Source organism: Biomphalaria glabrata, chromosome 1 (assembly GCF_947242115.1).
Source record: "Biomphalaria glabrata chromosome 1, xgBioGlab47.1, whole genome shotgun sequence".
Taxonomy (NCBI): Eukaryota; Metazoa; Mollusca; class Gastropoda; family Planorbidae; genus Biomphalaria; species Biomphalaria glabrata.
In genome coordinates, this window is record NC_074711.1 from 35,664,094 (window position 1) to 35,691,921 (window position 27,828).

At 35.7% G+C, this 27,828-nt stretch overlaps 1 protein-coding gene across 2 annotated transcripts in view; it reads left to right on the forward strand.

Moving 5' to 3' along the window:
• Positions 1–2,131: 2,131 nt before the first annotated feature.
• LOC106071390 (probable cytochrome P450 49a1) overlaps positions 2,132–27,828 on the forward strand; it is a 36,352-nt gene continuing 10,655 nt past the window's right edge. Inside the window, exons 1-7 of one of the 2 annotated variants that reach the window (XM_013231472.2) lie at positions 2,132–2,288; positions 20,706–20,912; positions 22,625–22,847; positions 23,598–23,773; positions 24,566–24,758; positions 26,075–26,240; positions 27,339–27,502. In XM_013231472.2, coding sequence (XP_013086926.2) covers positions 2,267–2,288; positions 20,706–20,912; positions 22,625–22,847; positions 23,598–23,773; positions 24,566–24,758; positions 26,075–26,240; positions 27,339–27,502 — 1,151 coding nt within the window. In that variant the 5' untranslated portion in view covers positions 2,132–2,266. Of the gene's footprint in view, positions 2,289–3,524; positions 4,110–20,705; positions 20,913–22,624; positions 22,848–23,597; positions 23,774–24,565; positions 24,759–26,074; positions 26,241–27,338; positions 27,503–27,828 lie in introns of those variants that run through there. The other variant, XM_056034275.1, reaches the window with a different exon arrangement.

Here is a 27,828-nt window from a genome sequence, read left to right on the forward strand (position 1 = left end):
GGTGACCCATCTGATTCAAGGAAGATGTAAATTAGAGAATTTGTACCAAATTTTTCTTTGATTAATTCAATGACTTTGTTTTATAATAATGGATAATAGTGACCACCTCCTCTATCTATCTATCTATCTATCTATCTATCTATCTATCTATCTATCTATCTATCTATCTATCTATCTATCTATCTATCTATCTATCTATCTATCTATCTATCTATCTTCTATCTACCTATCTATCTATCTATCTATCTATCTATCTATCTGTCTGTCTGTCTGTCTATCGGTCGGTCGGTCGGTCGGTCGGTTGGTCTGTCTGTCTGTCTGTCTGTCTGTCTGTCTGTCTGTCTGTCTGTCTGTCTGTCTGTCTATCTATCTATCTATCTATCTATCTATCTATCTATCTATCTATAATTAAATCATTTACAAATATCCCTTTAAAAGGACAAAACAACGGTTAACAGTTCCATATGATAAAGTCTTTTATGTCAATACGTGACTTATTGTTCTACTTCATATTTAGCTTCGATGCTCAAAATTCCTCAATTGACACCTACAAAGGAAGAGTTCTTATAAGACTTTTCCTAGTATTTGAAATAATATTTTTTTAAAAATTTTATTATGTCTGTCGAGTTGTATCATCTAGTTATGTTGTAAATTTGAGATGCTTTACTTTAGTGTCTATATTTATATATTACAGATCGCTGTTTTTAATCTTCTGACGCTGAAAGTTACAAACTAGAGGGATGTATCAATAGTGATACTCTTGTAAGGTAAATATTCACTTATGATAGACCTCTCTGTTTGTTTTGGTTTACTTGGTTTGTTCTGGTCTCTATGTTTTTGTTTTGAAACTAAGAGATATAGTAATCACTGGATGGCTGCCTGGTCGTGCGGTTTGTGCGCTGGACTGTCGTTCGGATTTATCGACGGTCGAGGGTTCAAACCCTGTCCGCTCCCATCCCCCGTCGTCCTGCGGGATGTTTGGACTAGGAAGTAAACTATCTTCAACTCTGAAGGAACATCCGAAACATGTAAAACATTTTACAAACAACAAAACATTTTTTCACTGTACTGAAAATATCATGTGCTTTGTGGGTGTAGATTATTAAATAAAGAAAAAAAAGGTATGTCCCCCAAGACAACACTTGCAAAATGTGAACTAAATTGGTTAGATTTAAATGTATAAAAATCCATCTAGGAATCAGATCATGAATGTAGTTGTATAGTAAAGTCATTATTCATTAGTCAGTCTTCAAATAATATTATAAAAACATTTTATTTAAAATACGTAAAGGCACACAGATTACATATATATGAACATCTTAGAAGCAGTGCTTTTTTTTGTGACAGTACGCACCTGTACGGCGTGCCGGCATCCTTTTCAATATGGGGAAAAATTATTACTTTTCTTGTATTTTAACGTTTATTATTAATTTATTAGTAGTTCAAAGTTATTAAAAAAAAAACACTGCTTAGAAGTATACATCATCTTATGTTTTCAATGAATAAAATTAGGCGTGGGAATTACAATATTTCCATTCGGATGCAAGTATAAAGACAAAGGTCAATTTCAATGTTATAGGCTTGTTAGATTACTGAAGGCAATTTGAATTCAATTACTGAATGCATTAGCTCTAAGTCTATTATAGATTTATGTTAGGACTCTAAAGACGCGGCCTATTACTGGCAACATTTAAAATCTCACATTCAAAATGGGAAGAAGTATCTAAATTTTAAAAATATTAGGAATACCAATTCCACAACCTGAAATTATTACTATAATTATAATAATAATAATAATAACAATGATAATGGTAACGGCACTATCAGAAGTATCAATGCATAAGCCAATAGCCACAAAATAAATCAGATTGAATGATAAAGATGTACATTCTACGAGAAGCTTACTGTCTAATGACTTTGACAATTCAAACTTCCATATTTAAACGATTTACCCTCCCCCTACACCTCCCCCCCCCTCCCTGAGGATGGTACTTAGCCCTACTATGCATTTGCACACGAACACCCCAGTACCGTCAATGAGAAAACACCCAGAAATCCCACACCAGTGGCGAGGTAAGAGTCGCAGCGAAGCAAGCCAATGTACTCTCGCGCTGCGCACGTCCCCTAGGTGGTCACTATATGAACACGTACCGTCAGCCTCTAGTTGCAATGTTGTTTCAATAGAATATTACATAATTGACTGTCAAATCCATTTTTCACAATTTTTGAGATTGAAAAAAAAAAATCCAGTTTGGTTGTGGACATTATGTTTGCCAAAGGCTTGCAAGGTAAATTTCTATTCATCTTTTACCTGATCCCTAAGTCACTGAATTATCTCTATTGGCTTGTGTTTTTTTTTTCTGTTTTTATAAATGATAGAACAATTCAGCTTCATAAAACAAAATTAAAAGAAGTTTTTGAGTTTATGCTTAATTAGAGTCTTGATTGAACTAACCATTTTTGAACCCGCCAAAATCAAAATTAGATTTAGCGCCTTCCCAGTAATTGGAACAAACACCAACATCAACGAAATAAAAAAGAAATTAATTAAAAATGAAAAAAAATCAATAAATTGAAAAACATTTGAACAGAAGAAATTGTAATCTATTATTTTCTACTACAAAGTGTTTGCACACATTTTTATAGACTTTTTTTTTACAACTAGATCTAATAAAAAAACCCATTAATTATTTATAGCCACAAGTCTTTATTAGTAATAGTAAATGTAAAAAACAAAACAAAACAAAGACAAATACCAATATAAATTTGCGCAATTCATCGAGATTTATTGTTCTTTCGTAACCTATGGGGATTCAGATTTCTACATCTTAATGACGTACATGAAAAAAAAACAACAACAACAAAAAAAAAAAATACCACAGTACGTCAAATAATTCTTCTCAAACACAGCAGAGATCTTGAAACTTTTATTTATGCAGAAAAAAAATTTACTCAAAAGTATTTTATTATAACTAGATGTATTGATATCAATATAAAAGTACACAATTTCATAGTGAAATAATAAATTACATTTTCTCTTACAAGTCTATGAAGTTATTAATGTAATTGAAATTTCTCTGAACAATTTTGCATGAAATAATTTTGAGCAATGTCCAAAAGAAATCTATAATTTTGTTAATTACCATCTTCCACAAAGCCCTCGGTACAGTTTCATCTGGTATTGTACCCAGTGCTTTTTTTGTAAAAAAGAATAGTTGCAGGTACTCAGTCATGGATCGCTTAACTTTTAACTACTAATAAATAAATAATAAACGTTAAAATACAATAAAAGTAATACATTTTTCCCCACATTGAAAAAGGTGCAGGTACGCCGTACCGGTGCGTACCGTCACAAAAAAGCACTGACTATACCTAATTATTTATAACTATATATAAAGTGTCTTGTTTCCTCAATTGTAAGAATCAACAATGACATCCAGAATGCTAGTTGAAGAAGAGCTGAAGTCTTCATAAACATTCAATAAATACCCGACCTCTACCCTAGAACAAAACAAACATATCCATGCTCCGCCCTAGTTCAACTATATCGGTCATACAACGCAATCTAAATGTACTTTTACAAGTATCAGTCAGTATCAAAACATGTTGACAAAGAAGTGATATTTCAGACATGAACACAGGAACCAGACTAGGACCTAGTCACGAGGGTACATTCATGGACTAGGCTTACACCCACCAGCCACTGAAATATTAGTTAATTATGGACACATTTCTAGACAGAAAGACGAACTAGACATGGATATATCAACTGGACATTACTTTCAAGACATGGATGTATCAACTGGACATTAGGCCTACTTTCTAGACATGGATGTATCAATTGGACATTACTTTCTAGACATGGATGTATCAACTGGACATTACTTTCTAGACATGGATGTATCTACTGGACATTACTTTCTATACATGGATGTATCAACTGGACATTACTTTCTAGACATGGATGTATCAACTGGACATTACTTTCTAGACATGGATGTATCAACTGGACATTAGGCCTACCTTCTAGACATGGATGTATCAACTGGACATTACTTTCTAGACATGGATGTATCAACTGGACATTACTTTCGAGACATAGACATAAAGTAAGAGCCTTATATGTTCATCTCAGAAACAATCTCACAAAGTCTTTCTGTTCTGAATTAAGTCTATGTTAAAAATCTCTGGTATCTCTGGTATTTATCCATACAATACCACTATTTGATAGAATTACTTTTTTTTCTTTATAAATAGTTGATTACTAGTCAACACAAATGAACTAAACTATTGGAGACTATCAATTTGAATAAAATTTCAGATGTGTTCATTTCTGTGAAGCTATTTCTAGAGAACTTTTCTTTTGGTATTTTCTTTCTCTTTATATTAAAATATAATTGATAATCAGGTGATACAATTAATTAACTTCTCTTTTCTTCTCTATACAATTAAGTTAATATATTTTTTTTCTCTAATCAATGAATTTCATTTTTCCTTCTATATACAATGAATTAACTTCTTTTTTGTTCTTCTGTATATGATAAATGAACTTCTCTTTTCTCTTCTCTCTATAATTAATCAACTCACTGGGAGATTGGGGGAAGGGGGTGTCCACTGGTCAGCCGATATGTCAATGATGAGATCAAAACGTAGTTAGCTTTGCATTTCTTCTTTAACCTACAAGACCAGAACAAAGTCTTGATACATTTCTTAGAATGTGAGACATATGATACACTCAAAATGACATTATTATAAATAGGACATATTTTTTTCCCCTTCTATTTCCTTCTTGGTGCCTTTTTCATTGGAAACACATTTTTTTTGTTAACCATGACATTTTTGTTCAATTAATGTAGGCTACATAATGTAAATAATGCTAGTTTTATGTTATATGTCTCATAATGCTAGTTTTATGTTATATGTCTCATAATGCTAGTTTTATGTTATATGTCTCATAATGCATGAGGTTTACATTATGTTAACTATTATCATTATTAATGTTTTTATCATCTAACTGTAACATCGAACTTATTTTTTAAAGGCAATAATCCGATGCTGTTTAAAAAGAAGATGGATTTAGTTTTAGAATATTTGAATAAATACATAAATGAGTTATAGATTTACATGAAAGTTTTTATACTGCAAGAATGTAAGAATTACAGCTTTGAAATAAATTAAATAAATGTTATCTAAATTAACTCTAAAATAATAATAACCTGTTAACAATTCTTATAAAACCTCATTCTAAATTCCAAGGTTTCACAATGCTTAAATTGCATTATCATAATTTTGTTGTTATAATATTTTGTGTTAGACAACAGCAACCTAAATGACTATTAGTTAAGACAAGAACATTGGTTCCTTGTTAAAAACTACATCTAAAATTTCATATTTCTTGTGGCATTGTCTCCGTGATATTGGAAACTAAAGGCAACACACAAATGTGTAGACCTACATTGTGTACACGCTCAGGTTTACCACAGTGAAGACTGTGAGGTCGAAGAGGGCCTCATCTTTAAGAATCTCCTCCACAAACTAAAAAATAACATTTCAATAAAAATGTATGCATAGTAAGCATAAAAAAGGAGGAATCTGTGATTACATTCACAAGTACTGCATACCTTTTCGTTTAAATACGCCATGCTTTTAGATATACGTAATATTATTAAGTGTATTTTTTTTTCATTAAAGCATTGTAAAGAGGGTAAAGGGGCTTCAACAAAAATTTTGCACAGGGCCTCCAACAGTTTAAATCCGGCTCTGACTATTGTATTGTGTGTAGAGACTTATGTAATCTAACAGCCCAACAAACTTAGTTGAATATCAGTGCTGAAAAAAAATCTAAACTATTTCTGTTTGAAAACAAACTCTATGAGTATTATTATTGTGTATGTAGAGTCGAAATATCCTTGCAATGCTAGTGAGGACAAAGTTCATGATACTATATAACGTTATGATTACTTGTATGATATGAAAACATAACACAGCAAAACCAAAAAGGTCACTTTAAAAACAGCCCATCCCCAGGTGTATTGAGCTAAAATCCTTGCTGTATCAGGGACTTATTCTTATTCTACTTCCCATGCACACATAATTCTGTTCTTATTGATAAAACAAACTTGTTTGATATATGCCCTAATTGTATTGATTAAATATTTGTAACAGGCCCTAACCCTAACCCTTGCAGTTTGTAAATAAGTTAACCAACAATTTCATTTGTAGAACTGTAAACGTATTTAGTTTAGCGTACTATTTCGTTGGTCGCATTGGCCATTGAAACATCCGTCGGTCAACGACTACTTGATCAAAGTTTATTGTGATAGATCTTTTCTAAGTAGCCAGTAAGTCGATGATAATATACTATAGGAATGGCTTTTGTTGCTCAATATTTAACGGTATGTGCTATATCTAAAATGTAATTACAAAATATATATGTATATAAATATATTTAATAAAATACACTTATATTTGAATGTACTAAAAAGAGATTTAAAAAAAAACAGAGTATATAATAAATAAAGATCTAATGCATTGACTTCAGAAGTGATTAAGCGTTAAAACTATTATTAATTTTATACAGTTTATTTACCCCGTTTTTTGAAAGTATGTTTTTTAAAAAATATTTTTGTTTTTAATGTTTTAAAATTTGATACTGCTTAGAGTAAATAGGAAACAGGAAATTCTGAAGTGTGAAAGGAACCGTTTTAAAGAATTGACATTTTTCATTACATTATTTTTTTTTGTCAAAATGTTTTAACCGTGATGGAGGCATGGCCTAGTGATCAGTAGCGTTGGTTATATGATCAGTCTCTTGGAGTAGATTCCAATTTCGCCTTAAAATGTGTATACACCGACGGAACGACAGCCACGTGACATTTAACAAAGGATTTTAACCTAGTCTATAATTAGCCTTTTTACAAAATTGTTCAATGCTTCTAAAACAAACTTTCAGACACTCTTGACTTAATTCTTTCCTCTGCGAAGTACGGAATAGAAAATGCGCGTTAAAGAATAGAAAGTTGCTAAACAAATTATTGTGTCTAAGTGAACTGGTGTGATCGTCGCAGATAAATTGTGAAAATAAAAAGTGACACTGAGGTGGTGAGGGTGGGTAGTGTAGACTTCATGTGAGTGAGTGTGTGTGTGTGTGTGTCAGTGTGTGAAAGAAGATTTTGTTTCTCTTAATTTTAACGAAGCTCACGTGTAGCCCCGGCGTTGTTTTTAAATTGGACAATTGAATTTAGCAATAGTTTACCTGACAGCAGCTGTTGAGTGACCTGTAACATAGCCTATATCTTACTTTACCAAATATTGAATAGATTGAACTAATAACTAAACCATTTAATTGTTTTGGAAACTTGATTATTTTTTCTTAGATTGTAAATTTGACCAAATGTGCCAAACATTAAACTCGATATGAAGCATAAAGCAAAAATTTTGAAAATAAAATAGATCTAGTGGTCAAACATTATATACATTCCCAGATAAATGCTACCAGGGGCGGCCTTTGGAAGTGGTGAGCAAGAAAACCGCGACAGGCTCCATCCCTTTCGTTAGGTTTATTCTTGTGTAACCGTGTTCCAACCATACAATTATTAGGGGCCTCTGCCAACGTTCTAATGTACTGTACCAATCCGTTTTAGACTAAAATATGGTGGGTGTGGTGTAAAAACTTTGCACAAGTTTCAACAAAATAGAAGACTTTGATCGACATCTAAATCCTTATTACCATGATAGTTCATATCATACTTGTAAGGTCAATGGCAACAAACAAACAGCACTTGGGCATCTATTCGAGACAAACATTGCTAAGAAAGCTATAAAGTAGTATAAAGATTTTAAGCATAAAACAACACCCCCTGGTTCATGAGTTAACATTATAGCATCACACAGGAGATATAAGATACCCGATCACAAAAAAAAATCAACGCAATAACTCTTTTGATCTCTTGGCAATGAAATCCTTGAACAAATTACTGTTGTCAAGTTCACATGAAATGTGAAAGAGACACTAAGAGTATGAACGTATAGTTTGTGTGCTATCGTACACATTGTTGGCTCTCATAATGTATTGTTATGTGTAATGCACCATTGTAAAACAAACAAGCAATGGAATTAAAGCCAGAAAGTATGCAGCCAACGAAGCAATAAAATAGTTAGCAAACACCAGACTTCAAAATTAGGAAATTCTTGAATTGTAGAGGAGAAGCCCAAATAACTAAACAACTTAAATAGTTAAGAAAAAAAAATGATTCATATCTCTAAAGAATTCCGTGCAAATTTACATTTTGTGTCGTTACCCTTTCAAGGAAATACGATGATTTGTATTAAGTATCAACCTTGCGAAGAACGAAAGACTACACGGCATGACAACTTTCCTGTTTTACACTACCGAGACTTTGGCAACACTGCGTTATTTACATAAGGTCAATAATACCAGTATTTGAATCAATGGTCTTTATTCTAGGTCACATAAAATCATGTCTTAAAAAAACAACAACAATAGATTGGCAGGTTTATAAAATAAAATCGGCCCCCGAAGTGGTCCACCCAGGCAGATAAAAAGGCAGGTTTCAATATTTTTTAGAAAGAATATCAGAATGAAATTCTATTGAAGGCAAATGACAGAGAAGAATGGAGAAAGAAGGTTGACAGATCTTGTGTGGTGCCCCAACAGTCCATCAGACCAAGGAATAGGTGAAAATGAAGATGAAGCTAGATGTGAATCTGGCCAAACTGATCTCATATAATGATTATCTAATTGATCTAATTGTTTTGTAAAGGGTCAATCTCTTGTTCAAAGCCTCAAGTAAAAACAAATTCCTTTAGTTGGATGTATTAAGGTTATGTTATTACATTTCACCCGATAATATGAAATACCAACTTGCTAATCGTTGCTATAATGTATGTCGCACTTATATGCACTTTTTGTCTCTTTAAACAAAAGTAAACATCTTTTTTTTTGTACATTTAATAGTCACTATGATAGAACTTACATAACTTAGCAATACATTTGTTAAAAAAAATATTTGTTGACAAAAAAGCTAAAACCGTTCGCATAATGTGTTCAACATAATGTAAGTTTTAATCTCCCTTACTTAATAGCCTCCAGTGTTTGTTACTATTAATAGTGAATAGTTTTAAAAATGGTGTATTTTTATGAAAAAACTGTTGATTTTAAAAATTAAATTTTTCGCTTTCAGAAAAGAAAAAAGTAGCCGTTGCATTAGAACTTTGAAAGGTCTAAAATATCATTATGTCGAATTTTCAATATCTTTTCTAGTTTACGAGATCTAAACGGGACAGATTGACAGACAGACAGACCACACAAAACTAATAGCGTCTATTCCCCTTTCGGGGGCTGCTAAAAAAAAACAAGTAAATTTTTGTCCTGTTTAATACTGTTAAGTAAACATCCTTTCAATGTCGAAGTCTTAGCCGTGGTTCATGGGTATGAAATAAATACTTAAAATGCATTTATTAATATCGATAATGAGTTCAATAAGTTAGAGATCGAACAGTTAATAAACAACACAACGTGCTATATCCCTTTCTCTTTAACTTCGTTATTAGAAAACTAGTGATACAGGGGAGATAATGCCAGGATTTTTCAATGAGAGTTCTTTGTCTACAAAACGAGCATCTTCCTAAATTTGTTCTATTTCTGTGTGTAGAATATATATATATATATAATCGATCCCCTGCGGACATCGGCTTTACCTGCATCACTTGAGGCAAAATATGAAGGGCGCAACTCGCTATTCATAGCCACATGCAAATCTCTAGTTACCTTTAATATTCGGAGTCGAAGACAATGTCTTATACCAGAGTTTATCATTTAGTAGCAGGACATTATCACTCATGGCGATGGAACCTACATCCGTAGACCCTATAAACATTATTTTTAGCCTTGCCTACACAATTAATGAATGGTATAATTAGCCCCGCCTACATACAATTATAACACAATTTTCACGTATTATTTTGCCCTAATATTAACACTATGTTTAGAATTGAAAGTCACGTGATGAACTGCCAACTATTCCTTTTATTGTTTCATACATAATTTGCGTTTTGTTTCAAAAGTTCTTCCATTAGATGAAGCTGGAGATGGAGCAAGTTTTCCCTACAGCAAGGAGGTCTGGGGGGAAGCACTATAAGTTCTTCCAGTGGGGTCCGCCTCAGATCTCCGGCGCCAATCGTATTCTGAAATTCTGAGCTTCAGAAAAGAAATTCCTTCTCCTGGCGTCTACAACGCCTTTTTCTCTGAGTGTGATGAGTGAATGTAAGGCCACTATAGAAGTGTTTTCCTACAAAATTAAGTGTAATAAATATGCACCAGCACTGGCCAATACTATTAAGCGAGAGACAGTCAAGGTACGTATACAGTGTATGGGGTTCTGTAGGAGGAGTAGTACCTCTATCAACTGGGCAGTTGGGCTCTCTGAGCAGCTCATTGACCTTGGTCTCCACTCAGAACGCAGCACTCGCCTGTGGCTCCAAGCAGTTGTCTGCATGCGGCAACGGCCACACCCGGCAAACCGTCTCGACTGACGGGCCAAACCAGGTGAGGGTTAGCCAGAGCTAGTACCTGGTGAAACTATGGTCTCTGTCCACCACCAGCATGTGAAGTCTAGTTGAATTAGACTACCAGGGCCATCAGGCGTCACCTAGCAAACGCCGTGGAACGTTTAGGAGCACTGTGGGACATGTAGAGCACACTTGTCATCCACTGCACCCCAAACCAGCTCAAGTTGTCTGGACTCTGTTCTGCCACTGGATTTAGCTGGCAAGGGGCGAGAGAGTGAGGCTGATGCCTTAATTTAATACATTTTCGTCGCGCAAGCCACATTCTCATCTCCCATATTTGAAGCAAAAAGAGTGGCCAGGGCGAAAGAGCGCCGAACCAACAAAAGCTGAGAGAATAAGCAGGCTTAGCTGCAAATGACCTAACCCACCCATGCCACGTATGCGGCCGGCTTTATAAGTCTACGACCTATATAGCGTGACCAAAAACATGACCTAAATTACTACAAGACCTATGAAACATGACCTTTGTTACAATATCTGTGTAACATAATCTATAACGGACTAATCCATAAGCGCTAATTACATACACTAGCAAAGCAAAAAAAAAAAAAAAGTATTACAAGATCTGTTAATTGGAGGTCAAAAGTAGGTCCTAGTGGGTTTAAGAAATGTCTCACCACTAGAGGCGTCTAGCATTATGTTGTGGCCGACTCAAGGTACACTTATTGTCGAACAGATTCATGTTATAGACATTTTATTTCAGTTGTTTCGGGTTGCTATGAAAGACTTAAAAGCTGTAGTTTATTCGGCCCCATGAACCTGACCTAGTACACAATATACACTTTTTTATAATTATTATTTGTATTAATATCTGGATCGATAATTAGTCCGTGCTACTGTTATTTTGGTTTTGAAAATGGCATTAAAAAAACAGAATTTGAAACTAATTATCTAAAAAAAAGTTAATTGATAAGTTTATCTCAATATAGCTATGTTTAGGTGCAATACACTACAAATCAGTTGTAGTGACGGCGTCAGTGTAAACATTATGCCCCCCCCCCCCACCATCCTTACGTTAACATCTCAGAAACTAACAGTGCGTTTAAAACTCAAATTTCAATATCTCATATGTCGCATAAACAAGCAAAAATATAAAAGCATTTTAACCAAAAGCTTATCTAAGGGAAATAACTCCACACTTACAACTAAATCTCTCAATAATGTAGAAGTTATTTCCCCTTTTGGATATCTAACAAAATAATTACCCATAATTAATTGACTTATAAATAATTTTTTTTATTGATTCGCGTTTTGTTATGTAGAATAAATGATTTAAAGTTTCAACTTGATCTGAGCATGAGTGAGGGAGAAATAACGTGTCCATAGCCTTTTACCAGACAGACAGAGTGTGTTGATAGAAGCTTTGTAAAATACTAACAAAACAAAACACAACAACAAAGCTTATGTTGAGCGACATTGCATCAATTAGTTTGAATTCATCATGTCATTCATTTTTAATAGATCTAGAAGAACAATAATACATTTGTGCGATTGGAAATATTTTTATTATGTTTTTGTTGAGCGCAACTTTCATATAAGATTTATGGAATGCTTAGTGCGCTATGGTCCGTGCACTTTTTGTGGACCAGTTGGGGTGGGGTGAGGGGGTAACCTGCAAGAAAATTTCCGTGCTGCTTTTGAAAAGCTATTAAAAACAAACAAAAAATTGCTCAGTCCAAATTTGAAATCAGGGTCTCGAGCCTCCACGATGAAAGGCCGACACGTTTCCACTGAGCTATTAAAGTACTTATAAAATAGTAGGTTTTATTCTTTTAAAAGTCTTACAGTTTAAAATAGTTAGCGAGTGACCTAATTCTTTATACAAGTCTCATCTCCCTTTAGCTTAGTACATTTCTATATAAAACAAAATTTATGAATGACGGCTAATTGATTGATTGATTAATTTATGTGTTGTCATCGTCAATGAATAATTGTGCAACTTTTCAACTTGGTCTGAGAATGTGAAGTGGGAGAACTAATGTGTACAAGATTCCAGCCAAACAGACAGACAGACAGACAGCCAGACAGACTGAGTTGATAAAAGCTTTATCACAATAGGTGCAATGACTACATTGACATTGTCATTCGTTTTGAACACTGGACTCTAAATTCTATGGGCTAAAAAAATTGCATTGAGATGAGATGCAATATCCATAGAAGTGCATAAGTTGTTAAGAGAAGATATTGAAAGAGTTAGTGAAGTTACAAGTCTAGGATAAACAGACAGACAGGTGGATGAGCAGGCCAGAGCTGTACAAGTGAAGGAAACTGAAATGGGTTTGAACCTATCGTTAGATAGAACTTACTGGCCAAGTACTTTGGAGAAAGTAGCCGACACAGGCTCGCCAGAAGCTGCCCGGATATCGTGACCATGAAATGTTTTCTGTTTGGTAAAAGTTGAGAACCTTCGCACACATCATCACAGTTCCTACCCCTTCACGACGCAAGACAAGGATTAAATGATGATTATGACGTGACTGACACACTGCATCGACTATTCTTTTACTATTTCGAGGTTGCTCATGGATTCTCACATCTATAAACTAGGTTACTAGACGGTAATAGAGTGGATAAATATTTCAATAAATAAAACAATAAAACAACGTTAAACGTTAAAGAGGACATTGCCTATTGACCTCATTGAACGTGTGTGTCTGTGTGTTTGTGTGTATGTGCTTAAAGGTAACAAACAAGAATCTCTCAATTAAAATGATTGCCATAGTTAAAACATCACCATCATTTATCAACAATCTAGCTATTGTTATAAGATCGGAATTAGAAAAGATATATACTATGACGACTTAGTATGAAGAAACTGCCGTCTGAGCGTAACCTTATGTAGGCGTCTTAGATTGAATATACCACCCGTACGAGGAGTAAGGGCAGAACCTAAAAGTAGGCGTCTTAGATTGAGGTTACTACCGTCTGAGCAGAGCCTAATTTATGGGTCTTAGATTGAAGATACTGCCGTCTGAGCAGGACCTAATGGAGGCGTCTTAGGTTGAAAATACTGTTGTCTGAGTGAAATCTAATGTAGGCGTTTTAAGTTGAATAAATTGTCATATCGGAACCTGACGTAGGAGCCTTCGTGCAAACGCTGATTTATTTGACTCAGCATTATTCCAAAAAAGATAGTGAGCTTTTGCTTTTGGTTTCGTGTACTCTGCGCCATTTGTAAAAGTTCCTTAGTTATTTCGGAAGCCAAGCGCTGTCAGGTGTTTTGCTCTATGCGCTGAGAGTAAGCTGGCGTCTAATTTGGGGGGTCGGGCTGCCTCTGTAACTCTCTGTTACGCCGACCACCTTTAAGCTCGCCGATAAAGATAGCATTTGGCATATTCCCCAAGGAGGATAGGTGACCTGCCCAGACATTTAATGTTGACATTATCACGTGACAGTAAGGCATGCTAGACTCGAGGAACATCTAAGACTTTTAAAAATATTCCATGCAATCCGCTTCTAAACAGTTTCAACTCAATTTGTTTTGTATCCTATCGACGCACCATTTCAATAGGTGTGTTTGATGGTGCGCATTGCGATACACGATTACTTGATCATTCCCTCTTTCATTTTCTTTCATTCCTAAAAATGACTTAAGAAATGTTGAGTAAAGAAGTCATGAGTTAAGACTTAGTTCTATAAATGTTGAGTAAAGAAGTCATGAGTTAAGACTTAGTTCTATAAATGTTGAGTAAAGAAGTCATGAGTTAAGACTTAGTTCTATAAATGTTGAGTAAAGAAGTCATGAGTTAAGACTTAGTTCTATAAATGTTGAGTAAAGAAGTCATGAGTTAAGACTTAGTTCTATAAATGTTGAGTAAAGAAGTCATGAGTTCAGACTTAGTTCTATAAATGTTGAGTAAAGAAGTCATGAGTTCAGATTTAGTTCTATAAATGTTGAGTAAAGAAGTCATGAGTTAAGACTTAGTTCTATAAATGTTGAGTAAAGAAGTCATGAGTTAAGACTTAGTTCTATAAATGTTGAGTAAAGAAGTCATGAGTTAAGACTTAGTTCTATAAATGTTGAGTAAAGAAGTCATGAGTTAAGACTTAGTTCTATAAATGTTGAGTAAAGAAGTCATGAGTTAAGACTTAGTTCTATAAATGTTGAGTAAAGAAGTCATGAGTTAAGACTTAGTTCTATAAATGTTGAGTAAAGAAGTCATGAGTTAAGACTTAGTTCTATAAATGTTGAGTAAAGAAGTCATGACTTAGTTCTAGCCTAAAAAAAAAGTTCCATGACTTGAACCGCAAAGTGTATGAACTATTAATAACTAGCATTAAATTAATGAACTAAAAAAATGGGTTGACAATAGTGTGTCAATTAAAGAAATGAGGTTATAAAGTAGTCTGGTCAAGGTTCAGGGTTTTGCCCTATCAATAGTAGGCCTAACAATCTCCGCTTACCTCTGTGTGTGTGTGCGTGTGTGTGTGTGTTTTATAATAACAATGTCCTGATAATAGGCCAATTTTTTTTTCAAGCGTTGGGTATGTGTGTTTGTCTGTGTAGGTTTGTGTGTCAACACGTGTCCGTGTCAGAGCGGTTTGAACCAGCAACCTACTATTTCTCTTTCCTCCATCTCTTACCCTGTCCTAATTCGTCCCGCCCCCCTGCGTTTGACCCATTTCCTTGATACAGTTCACTCCAAGAACTCCAGCACCTCTTCACTGGTATTTCAGGGGTTCTCAAAACAACGTTTTCTTATTTCAGTTTTATTGTTAGGACAACTTTAGACTAGAGCAGCTTTAGAAAATTAAGTCAAATGGGGTCAGTGGGGGAGACTTTTCAAGTAGTTTGGTGAGAAATCCAGCCCAAATTAGGTGAACTATTTTGTCTTTTTACTAGTCCATTAGCCCGAGATATTATATACTAAACATTTCAAGAAATCCAAGCACTATTCTCCAAAATAGTTGTTCTACTATGACTTTGTTCAAATTCTGCATAGTAAAAAAAAATATATATTTTGACAAATTGTCATTATTCTACCAATCTGAAATTTGGCACTCATGCGGCGGGACAACATCAAACACCACGTCATTAAATGAGTCACGTGACGTGGAAAGACGCGATCATTTTGAGCAGCCATTTTGTTTTCATTTTGATTTTATTTCTAAATCCAGATCTCTCTATTTATATTTAAACTTGTTATTTTAGTAGGGTTGGTTAACTTAGTAGTAAGAGTGTAGTACTACCACCGGGGAATTTCCTGGGTTTGACCCCTATATTTGTTGTGTATTTAAAAAATTTGCTTAAAAAACTTATTTTCAATTAAAAAATTATACCCAAACTATAAGAAAATACATACTTTATTTTGTCACGAGTCCTGACCTCTGCACAGCTTCTAAAATTTTTATTCTTTAAAAAAAAAGAAAAAAAAAGATAGATTATATATATATATATTATATATTTTATTACTTTCTAGTATATATATATATATTATATATTTTATTACTTTCTAGTATCTGTTACACAGCTTATAGAGCGATGGTTTTACTCTTGATGGTAACTAATGAATGTTTGATTTAACAATTTGAACATTTTTTTTTACCTCGCCCCGTTCCCCCACCTATCCTCCCCAACCCTTGAGGAAAAAAAATTCGTGATTAAGCGAATGTATAAACCTACTAGAGTTTATCATATCCTAATAATAGGCCTTTACATCTAGAGTTGCGGTACGCAAAATGTTCTTTAACATTGTTTATCAAACTCTTCAATGACTAGGGCCTACATGCGGAAATACCCGAAGACGTAGTCTTTTCAAGATAAAGATTTACTAGTGCTCTAACCAAACTTAAACTTTTTTTTAATACTTTGAAGTATTATAATGGTCAAACAGACTCAAATACAAAACTCACCGCATAGAGTAAAGGACAAGAATTTTTGTAGCTTTAAGTCCTTGATTTGGTGGACATTATTAGCCAACTTTATAAAAAGACTAAACCCGACGGCGAATCAAACATCAAAAGGGTCTACATTTTTCTGCGAAAGTTTATCTTTCTAGTTCAGATTTTAATAAAAAAAGGCCAAGGTACATATTGTGGCGGACTAGGTCGTGTTTACACCGCCATGATGCGAAACCGCCTACGACATGTTGTATATATCTATCAAGTCTTTCTGTTTCTCTCATTTCTTTTGAAATCCTCTTATTACCTTTTAAATTCTTCATGAGTTCAAAAAGTTAGACACAGGGCTGGGATTTCATAATTGTGTCTAACGATTTTCTTACGAATTTGACAGTTTATGTATTTGGTAAAATTACTAGCAAATTGGCCACACAGTGATAGGCCTAATTTTTCCAAATCTAATTCTCTTAAAATTAAATTTGTCTACTTTTAGCTTATGTCAGTGGGAATTCCCGCATATTGATAAATCGATAAAAAATTAATGAAATAATCCATTGGTTATTAACAATTGATACCAACAAAGGAAATTAATCCTTCGGTATTCACAGATATCGCTAAATATTTAGGGTTTGGCCCTCTTAGTTAATATATATATATATATGTGAGGAGAGGAACAAATTTAACAACGCCCCCTCCCCCACGAAAAAAAAAATTACGCCCATGTCTATTTATAAATCCTATTTATTCCTTTCGGCATCAGCTTTCCTTTACCCTATCAATTATTCCACAAAGAATGTCTCTTTAAATTTGGTGCATTGATAATTTAGAAGAAAAACAACCCCAGAGATCCCATTTTTGAATTGAGGACATAATTAGATTGTCCCAACCCTAACAGATAGTAGGAGTTGGTCAAAGGTTAGATGAATAATTTAACTTTCAAAAATGGGTTAGAGACAACAGAAATGAACACATCATTCAGTATCAGCAGCGAAACTACTTCCGGTTGTTCTGAAAGAATTCGTCCGTCTGTCTGCCACGTGACTCCCGCAACGCTCTTTCTTTTGTGTCTAAGAATGTCCCGTTAGAGTTAGGGTTACATTTAGTCATTCTTAAAGTTGGCAACAGTTGGGGACTACAGTTTAACATTTTTCACTAGATGCCCTAGAGCGTGATAGACATTAGCTTCATAGTTATTTTGTCACGTACAACTCATATTTCTGTGTCACGGTCATCCAACATAGGTGCGGGTCAGTATCGAGGGAACACCCTCAAACGTGTGTCTACAAATGTCAGGACCACACAGGTGTCCAGTAGGTGTTTAGATAACAGCAAGGAATGCTCACGTTCGCCATTCAAAAAAAACTGAGAGAGATGAAAATGTTGCTTCAACCTTCCGCCACCCTCCCCCCAATCATTATTTCTATTACATCCACTAGGATATGAGCTGGAAACTTAGATCTAACCGAAACGACGAGTGCTTCCCATAGACCAGTGTTTCCTAGACTGTATTCCGCGAGGCCGGTATAGGTGTTCCGCGAACTACTGGAATGTGGGAAGTGTTCCGTTAAATACTCAAAATGTGGGAAGTGTTCCGCTAAATACTCAGAATGTGCGGAATATTCCGCTTAATACTCAGAATGTGCGGAATATTCCGTTAAATACTCAGATTGTGGGAAATGTTCCGTTAAATACTCAGAATGTGGGAAGTGTTCCGTTAAAAAACAAGTTTGGGAATCACTGCCTTAGACTAATGACATAAATGAGGTTACTTCCCTTGAGAAAATGTTTTGATGACAGTTAACTGTAGACTAAATACAACTCAATGTTTTATCTGTACTAAACTAAGAACGTCACTCGTGAAACTGGAGAGGCCGCGTACTGTGGTGGTGAATAGTATGATGGGGGCCATGTCAAGGTTCAGGGGCTCTATCAGGGAAGGGAGAATGTTGAACCTGTCTTTAGATGTAACGCCCCGCCCCTTTTTACCCAGCTCCTTTATTCCCCCCCCTCCCGTTGTTGTGTGAACCCAAAGCGTTTATCTATGGCGTCATTAAAGGGCAAGGCTTCTTCAACTATGTCAGTCCAAGTGTAAAGTTAGATCTAGCTGCTAGTTAGAGCGAGCTACTAATGCTCTTATGACCTAACCCCAAAGGACATTAGTAGTCCTATCAGTAACAGACATAACATTCATTGTTTATAAATTCGTACTGACACTTGAATACCGAGCTATCAGGTTATTATTTATCAAATAATATAAAATAAAGCAACCCCAAGAGTGGTTAATTACATGTCACAGTCAATTAAAATATTTCATTTCTCTAAGACAACTCAGCAAGAATGAAAGTTTGCAACATTCTTTTTTTTCTCTTGTGCTAAACATCTAATAGAAACTGCCATGAAGTTGTTTTTTTTTTTAAGCATTTAACACATTTTGCAGTTATTTCGTACGAGTCACTGTATTTTCTAATAAAGTAGGCTACCTATTACATAATGTCATAGTCATTCAAGTCGGCATCATTCAACATGTGGAATGAAATAATGCCATGCTTGAAAAGTTTCTTCGAACTGAACAATCAGTCTACCGAAGTCTACCCAATGGAAAACAGGCAGTGCATGTAAAAAGTTGTATCATTTCGAAATGAAACAAACTATATTTGTTTTTCCTCTCAAAAGAAGACAATTTTAAAATACATCACCTGAGACCAAAATAGTCTGCATTCTTACGAAGAATTCATTCCATCACACAGTGTAAATACATTTGTTGTATAAACATAGAGAGACTTTTTTTTCTCTTGAAATAAATCAAACAAAACGAACACAGTTGCTCAGGTTTTTGTTTGTTTGTTTGTTTGTTTGTTTGTTTGTTTGTTTGTTTGTTTGTTTAAATAAAAAAAACAACTTTTAAAGAAACTAAGCTGAATTAAGTTGAAGAGACGTACATTCAATGCCATATCTTTCAATACTGCAAGGCTTAACACCCATTTTTCTACAAAATGAAAAAAAATCAATTAATTACCACTAATTGACCAATTGTTTATTTTTTCGATAGATTAATGCATTGTCGTCGACAATTAATAATTGTGCAAAATTTCCACTTGATGACAGAATCAGAAGTTGGAGAAATCATGTATTAATGACTCCTCACAGTCAGACGGAGTGAGTTAATATAAAGGCTTCAACGAATCAGTAAGCTCTTTTCGTCCATCCACTGTCAGTATGATACAATGCTTAGATCAACGCCTTGAAGAGAACACAGCACCAGCGATAACCTTCTACTGTCTAGCAGAGCCGTTAACCTTGAAGTGTTCAGTGAAGGTATTTATAGGGAACAGAAAGATCAGGGGCCTAACTTAGATAAAAAACCGCCATAATTTGCCACTTCCCACTTCAGCAAAGAAGACAAACCATGTTTGTGTTTCTGTGTTTTTATTGCCAGCACTTTTATTTTGCTGTGGGGAATACGTGAACTTTGTGACTATTTTATAGTTTAAAAAAACAACAAACAAAAAAACCCCGACCCTCTCCCCCCCCCCGGTCGACTACGCCACTGTGTGCACCTCATACGTTAAAATTGTGTGTTGTATTGTATAGCATTATTCAATATAGAAGATAAAACAAACACTAAAACATGAAATAATAAAGAAGCAGAATCTGGAGCATCAATGTGTATTTCTTATACTTCAGGTTTAAACTACATTTAAACGCGTCACATTGCATTTATTAAAGAGATTTTCCACAGACTCCCCCCTCCCCTACAGAGAATAGCAAGGAGACAAAGTCTCTCCTGTATACAATCTATTTCGACTTCACCACTTCATGACTGTTATCCAATGAAGCTGCCCAATTTGTAACAAGGGATATTTGCTACAGTTCTATAGTAGAGTGACGCTAAGTGAGAGTCAGAAAGATCGAATTCAATCACTTCATAGTAGTGTTCAAGATTTCAACTAGAACTAGGACGCCATGCATATCACCTTCTAATATTATCATTGTATGATATCACACAAGTGATATCGTATCATGTAAAGTATCACTTGTCTTATCTTATTTAAATATACAGTTCAAATAGTTCAAAGAAGACACAAACTGAACTTTTGGACACAGTCACGTCTGTATCTTAAAAGATGATACATCCTTAGCTGATAAAACTTGTGTGAACTCTTCTGATCGAGGTGACACAGGGTGGGGGGTGGGATCACCTTGTTCTAGAAGTAAACAAAACATTCCATTCTTCCATCACTAATTAACTTTTTATATTTTTGTTTGTATTTCAGCCACCAGGACTGCCAAGTGTTCAAAGTCTGCTCGAAATCCAGTACCACGATCATGTAGTTCCGCTTCACAGCCCCAGGTCAAGGTGACCTGCCCCAAATCTCAGCCACTCTCAGAAATGACGGTGAAGAGTTTTGACCAGGTTCCAGGCCCAAGAGGAGCAGCTAGATTGCCGTTAGTGGGGGCCGCATTTTTGTTCAAGCCATTTAGTAAGTGTCTCTGTGTCTGTGGCATGCCCTTTTTGTGTCTCTGTGTCTGTGGCATGTCCTTTTGTGTCTCTGTGTCTGTGGCATGTCCTATTGTAACGTCTTCTGTGACATCCACACATCCACACATCCACGGTCACGTGTAAGACATCAACAGTCACTGCAACGTTTTCATCCTTTCCCTTTCTTCTGGTGTGTTTACCTCCTGCATTCCAGGGCCGCTTCTTTATGCTAGCTTTCCACACGGGACTATCCTGTGCTTTTTGTTTTTCTTCCAATTGTTGGTGTCCATCTTGAGTTTCATGTCACGCTGACATATTTGTGTATCATGTTAAGAGTGGAAACACTAGTCTTGTTAATTTTCACTTAGAACTCGCCTAGAAAAATGTTTACATCATTTAAAAATCACATTCAGTGGCGTAGCTAGGCTGAGGAAGGAGGGGTCCAAATTTGATAATCTCCCCCGGGCCCCCCAAAATAAGTGTCCGAAATTTAATTTTACATCAAATATTACGCCATTATCTCGTGTCATGATATTGAATGGCACAATGCAGGGGCCCTAAAGAGGTCAAGCCCGGGTCCCCGACTCTCTAGCTACCCCACTGATGACACTCTTACACTAATGCTTGCTACGTCCGTGTAGCTATCGTGGGATGGGAATAGTTTTACAATTTACACACATTTCAATAAACACATTGATTTCCTAATGGTACAAATATAATAACAAATATAATAGCAATAACACAGGGCCGGTCCTACAGATTGCGGGGCCCTATGCGAAACGGATTGCGCGGGGCCCAGTCTGGGTAGGGATAAGGATAATAAGTGAAAATTAAGATTTTGTATTAGAAAATAAATTCGTTTTTGCATTTAATTCATATTTTACTAAGTACAAAATCACAGTCGAATTAACTTTACGAGCCATCTACAGTAGATAGTAGTTTTCCAACAGAAGGCCAATAAACATTCAGATCTGCCTTTTACATATACTAGCAAAATATCGTGTTTGTAAGAGGTAAAGATAGATTTAGATCTATATTTATATGCCAGTGACTATTAAAGTAAATTAGGTATTTGAACTTCTTGTTTTGGTTAAAATTCAACTTATTATTATATTAAATGAAAGCTGACAATGCCTTTAGTTTTTAAGTACAATTTATTTTGTCTGTTTTTAAGGAGATTTGCATGAGTTTTCAGAAGATTTTAATAATTTCAGGAGATTTTCATGACTTTTTTTTTGGTATATTTTCCAGTTTCGGGAGAACTCCAGGAACCCTTTAGTAATAAGTTAAAATGATTTAATTTAATAATTTACACCTAGAATTCGCGCGTGCCTATGAAAGTGCGGGGCCCACTGCGGCCGCATAGGTTGCAGTGGCCTAAGTCCGGCCATGCAATAACAGCTTCAATGCTACTTTATGTAATGGTAACAGAATACTTTATGTAATGGTAACAGTATACTTTATGTAATGGTAACAGTATACTTTATGTAATGGTAACAGAATACTTTATGTAATGGTAACAGAATACTTTATAATAAGGTCCACGAGTTTTCAAAGACAGGCACAAGAAAAGAAAGAAAAGAAATTAGGGAAAAGAGATGGCCAAGAAGAGAGAGAGAGAGAGAGAGAGAGAGAGAGAGAGAGAGAGCGATTTAATACAAATTACAGTAATATTACAATTTTCTGGTGGCATTCTTGTGTTCCTCTGTTCAGCCAAGAATGTGACAGCACGACCTGATCTGTTAGCTATCAACCTACACAAGCAGTACGGTAACATTGTGCGCATAGAGCTTCCTTTCGGGACGACCGTCTTCTTGAAGGATCCCAAGGACATGCTGACTGTCATGGAGAAGGAAGGACGCACTCCAGAACGGCCCAACTTCCCACTCATCATGACCTACTTGAAATCTCGTAACGTCAAAACTTTAGCCACCTTGTGAGTCTTTTCAAGATATTTTAGATTGGCCAGTTTAACTTTTAGACACATCTTTAATAAATAAATCTCGATAGATGTGTGTGATAGATAGATAGATAGATAGATAGATAGATAGATAGATAGATAGAAAGAGATAGATAGATAGATAGAGAGAGAGAGAGAGAGAGAGAGAGAGAGAGAGAGCAATTACCTCTACGACATTTATAGACATCTCGGGAATTTCACCAGATATGACTAGTTGTCTGAGATCTATCTATCTATCTATCTATCTATCTATCTATCTATCTATCTATCTATCTATCTATCTATCTATCTATCTATCTATCTATCTATCTATCTATCTATCTATCTATCCATCTATCTATCTATCTATCTATCTATCTATCTATCTATCTATCTATCTATCTATCTACACTGCCCTGTACCTGTCGTCTTCTATCATTGATAACATTATCTTATGTGGTCTGTCTATAAAACTGTATGATCTAAATATAGATTTAAAGTTAAACAAGGAAAACTAATAACATCAACTCCTACTACAATGAATATGCATAGAATCTAACAATAATTGTTTGTATTGAAAAGCTACAAACTCAAACCAAACAGATCTGTTGCTATGAGATTTAGTTTCCAGTGCCCACAGTTCAATAAAACAGTATGAGACTTGGGTCCACTTTTCAATGCCCTTCTAAAAATAGATTAGGCTTTATTTTACGTTGTCCTGTTTTTGCTCCTCCCACTTTTGCCTAGGAAAGGAGAAGATTGGAGACGTCTGCGCATGAAGGCACAACCGTCATTTCTTCGGCCTGGCTCTGCTGATCCATATCTTCCAGCCATCGAAAAGGTCGCAGACGATTTGGGGAACTATGTGGAGAAATACGGCCACGAAGACTTTCGTGACGTCATATTCTTGTACATTTTAGAATGTAAGGAATTTTTGATCGAACTCTTGTCAGACATTGACCTCTGCGTGACCTGACTGTATTGTCGAGTGCCAGAAACTTGTCGATTAGTAGTTGACAAATGTTTTCCTTTTAAGTACGTAGTTTTAATTGTGTTGCGATATCTGTCTAAATTCAACCTATGGTTGTCACGTGACTTAAGGTGTGTTTTATTTACGATTGGTAAATAAGGTCCATTGGCTATGCCTTAGTTCATAAAACCGACCTTTCATTTAATAACGCCTGCCAACTACTATATTTTCAGCCCACTTATCAAACGATATTTTCTTTAAGAATCGATTTTCTTTTGCCCCCCCACATGTTTCCGATACTACCTCTTTAATCACAAAAGAGATAAAAACAAACAGATTGAACAAAAGAAATCCCCTTTTCCCCAATTATGTTTTGTATCCCTTACCGGGCCTACCTTTTCTTAACTCCAGAGAGTGTCTTGTCATAATGTCAGCAAGTCTAATTCAATAGATAAAATAGGAAATCAACATTTCTTAAGAGAGAAGTTAGAAACGATCATGTTCAATAAGAAGTTGCATATGTTTAACTCAATGAAATGTTTAGTATTTAGAACAGCCTGAGATGGAAAATGGTCATTTGAACACAGACATTTATATCGAAATGAAATAAATAGAATCCCTACAACTAGATGTGCTTGGTTCGCTAAAGCATTTACTGAAACCTATTTAAATCCCTCAGTGTCGTGAATCATATTCTGTTTTGACATGTTGAATTGTGGGTAATTTCATTGTTTCTGTATACCAGGCTTGTTTCAATTTTGTTTTCATCGACGTCTTGGCGCCCTCACGGCCACTGGCTTGAAAGAAAACAACTTGACGGCCACAAAGGTCAAAGAGCTGGTTACCACGCTTGCCAAGTTACCAATCTTACCATTGTACAAACTGTGGAGAACTAAGGAATACAGGATCATTGAGAGTAGCATGGACCATCTCTTACAGTAAGTAAGTCTGATGGGCCAACTCTTGCAGTAAGTAAGTCTGAGGGGCAACCTTTTGCATTAAGTAAGTCTGAGGAGCAACCTTTTGCAGTAAGTAAGTCTGATGGGCAACCTTTTGCAGTAAGTAAGTCTGATGGGCAACCTTTTGCAGTAAGTAAGTCTGATTGGCCATTTCTTGCAGTAAGTGAAAGACCACCTCTTGCAGTAAGTCTGAAGGACCACTTCTTGCAGTAAGTCTGAAGGACCACTTCTTGCAGTAAGTCTGAAGGACCACTTCTTGCAGTAAGTCTGAAGGACCACTTCAAGCAGTAAGTCTGAAGGACCACTTCTTGCAGTAAGTTTGAAGGACCATCTCTTGCAGTAAGTCTGAAGGACCACTTCTTGCAGTAAGTCTGAAGGACCACTTCTTGCAGTAAGTCTGAAGGACCACCTCTTGCAGTAAATAAATCTGATGGGCCACCTTTTGCAGTAAGTCTGAAGTAATTAAGTAAGTTGGCATGTGGAATGTGTGGCCAAGTGACATTCACAGCAAGGCTGCCTATCGAAGCGGCTCGAGTTCGACTTCCGACTCAAGCTGCGTTGTGTTCTCCCAGACCCAACCTTCTCCCACAGCTCCACAAAAGAGATTGAAGCCTAGAGCGTGCTAAAGCAAAAAAAAAAAAAAAAAGAAAAAAGGTCTGATGAACCAGCTTCTGAAGCTTTGAAGAATTAAATGGAACCTAATGTAGTAAGTAAATAAAGGCTGATAGGACATCTTCATGCAAAACGTAACAACGGCTAATGATCACTGGGAAATATATACAAGAAGAGGTCTGTTAAGTCTTATTTCTATATCAAAATGTAGATCTAACAATTAGAAGCGAGGTTGATTTGTAGGCAATTTATAATTATAATTATTTATTTATAGTTTTAATTACACGATCCTTAATGAAAAAAAAAATGAAAGCAAATAATTCATAGCGTCTTCTTTTGCTTTGCACGGATCAGAACTAGAGAAGTGTTTTGTATTTAGAGTCCTAAGATTAAAGATTATTTGTTTTCTTCTGGGTGAAGAGGAAATTCACAGGGCCCTTTACGTCATTTGTGTGTTGTTGTATTTTAGTCAATGTACATAGCATACTAACAAATGGTCTCGTTTTTCAGTCAATATATTTCTAATATTTATGAAAAAAACTATACAGTCTAAGCCCTAATCAAATGTTCATGAATGAATCTCACCTCATTCAATGGACATCAGTTTGAATGTTAATTCAGTTTTGTAAGAGAAACATGATCTATGATTCAATGCAAATTAATGTTCCTATTTCCACCAATAGAATCTCGTCCGTGGAAGTCCAACGAGTTATCAAATCTCTGCGCGATGAAGAGTGCAGAGAGTCCGATGGTCCTCACTTGATTGAAAGACTGCTGGCACACTCTGGCATGACGGAACAAGAGGCTGTCATGACGATGAGTGACTTCTTCTTTGGTGGCTCTGACACTGTTAGTACACACGAACACATACATAAAAACAGTGGGGAAAATGATTCAGAGGAAAAATAGAGAAAGTTTAATGCAAAGTCAGTAATAATAGACTAAGTGTTAGCAGGTCAGGGATGGCACCGGGCCTTTCTCTGCTAAACAGAATTTATAACAGCAGTAGCCTGATGGTAACACTACTGGGTGGTTTGTATCTGTTCACATCAATCTGTGACCAAGGGGCTAGAGTCGCCTAAGCAACCAGACAACTAGACTCAACTAACTAACTAAAAGAATGCAAGAACGAAACTTTACTTGAACATAAATAAAACAAAACGATACTTTATTTACATCAGGGAAAAATAAATCAATAATAAAGTATAATAGATATGTACACTACTGACTGAACCTAGCAACTCTACTGACCAAACTCTAATCGAACTTTCCTATTATAACAGAAACAAACTAACCAAACCAACAATCAACTAAATTACTCCTACTTACTTTACTAAACCTAAATCTATACTAACATCCCAGCCATCTACAATATTCTTTAACCACAACGAACCCGTAACACTAGCTCCACTAAATCTAAAACACGCCTTACTATTCACTAAGAACTAAGGCAGCAGTAACAAATAGTACTGGTTCTAAAGCAGCAGTTGCAGCAGCTTTTTTAAATAAAGCAATAGAAGAGCCTTTTTTTGAAAATAGCCTCCTTCAGTCGCAAAACAACTAAGGATAATCTCATGGAAATGAGACGAAAGCATATGCATTAGCAATGGGCGGAACACACACACACACACAACATTCTCCACGCATTTGTGTTCAAAGGAACGGCAGGTGCCGATACACTTTAAAATTTACGGGGTTGCAGGCTCTTCCAAGGTGTAGGTCCATGTGCTGCACGATGCCTTAGGGTCACCAGCTCCTTATTTTTCATTAGGGTAGATCCTCGAATCCTTTCCCATTTTTGGTCACATCGACAAGGCGGCAGAGGCTTGGATTCCTTCCTTAATTCAGTAACGCACCTGTTGTTTCTATTAACATACTACTTTTGTTTTAAATTTATTTACTGATACATTTGGCCCTATCAAGTATGCCTTATTTCCTACTCGTCAGACATCCAAAAACCTGGCCATGATCTTCTATCACTTAGCCAAAAACCCAGATCAACAAAAACTTCTGCACCAGGAGCTGGCATCTGTTGCTGCTGACGGTAACATCACCAGCGAAGTCCTAGACAAGATGGAGTTTTTGAAAGCCTGCGTGAAAGAGTCAATGAGGTTAGTCCCTCCCCTTTTTTACTTCTAGGGTTGGCTTTAGAAATTGCGGGGTCCAATTTAATGGATGCTTGCGAGGTTCGTCTTTTCATTTTATTTTTACAATAATAGCTATTACTATTAATTATATCATCATTTATTATACAAGATGCATAGGAAGCAACTCAAATGCCATTGGCCCAGTGGGTTAATTAAAGCTACGTCAATCATACGATACACTAAATATGTTAACCCTTAAAATGCTAAATGTAAATTGCGGGGCCACATTTAGAGCAATTGTTAAAACCGGCCTAAGGCCGGTCCTACCCCCAACGTATCCACTTAACAAA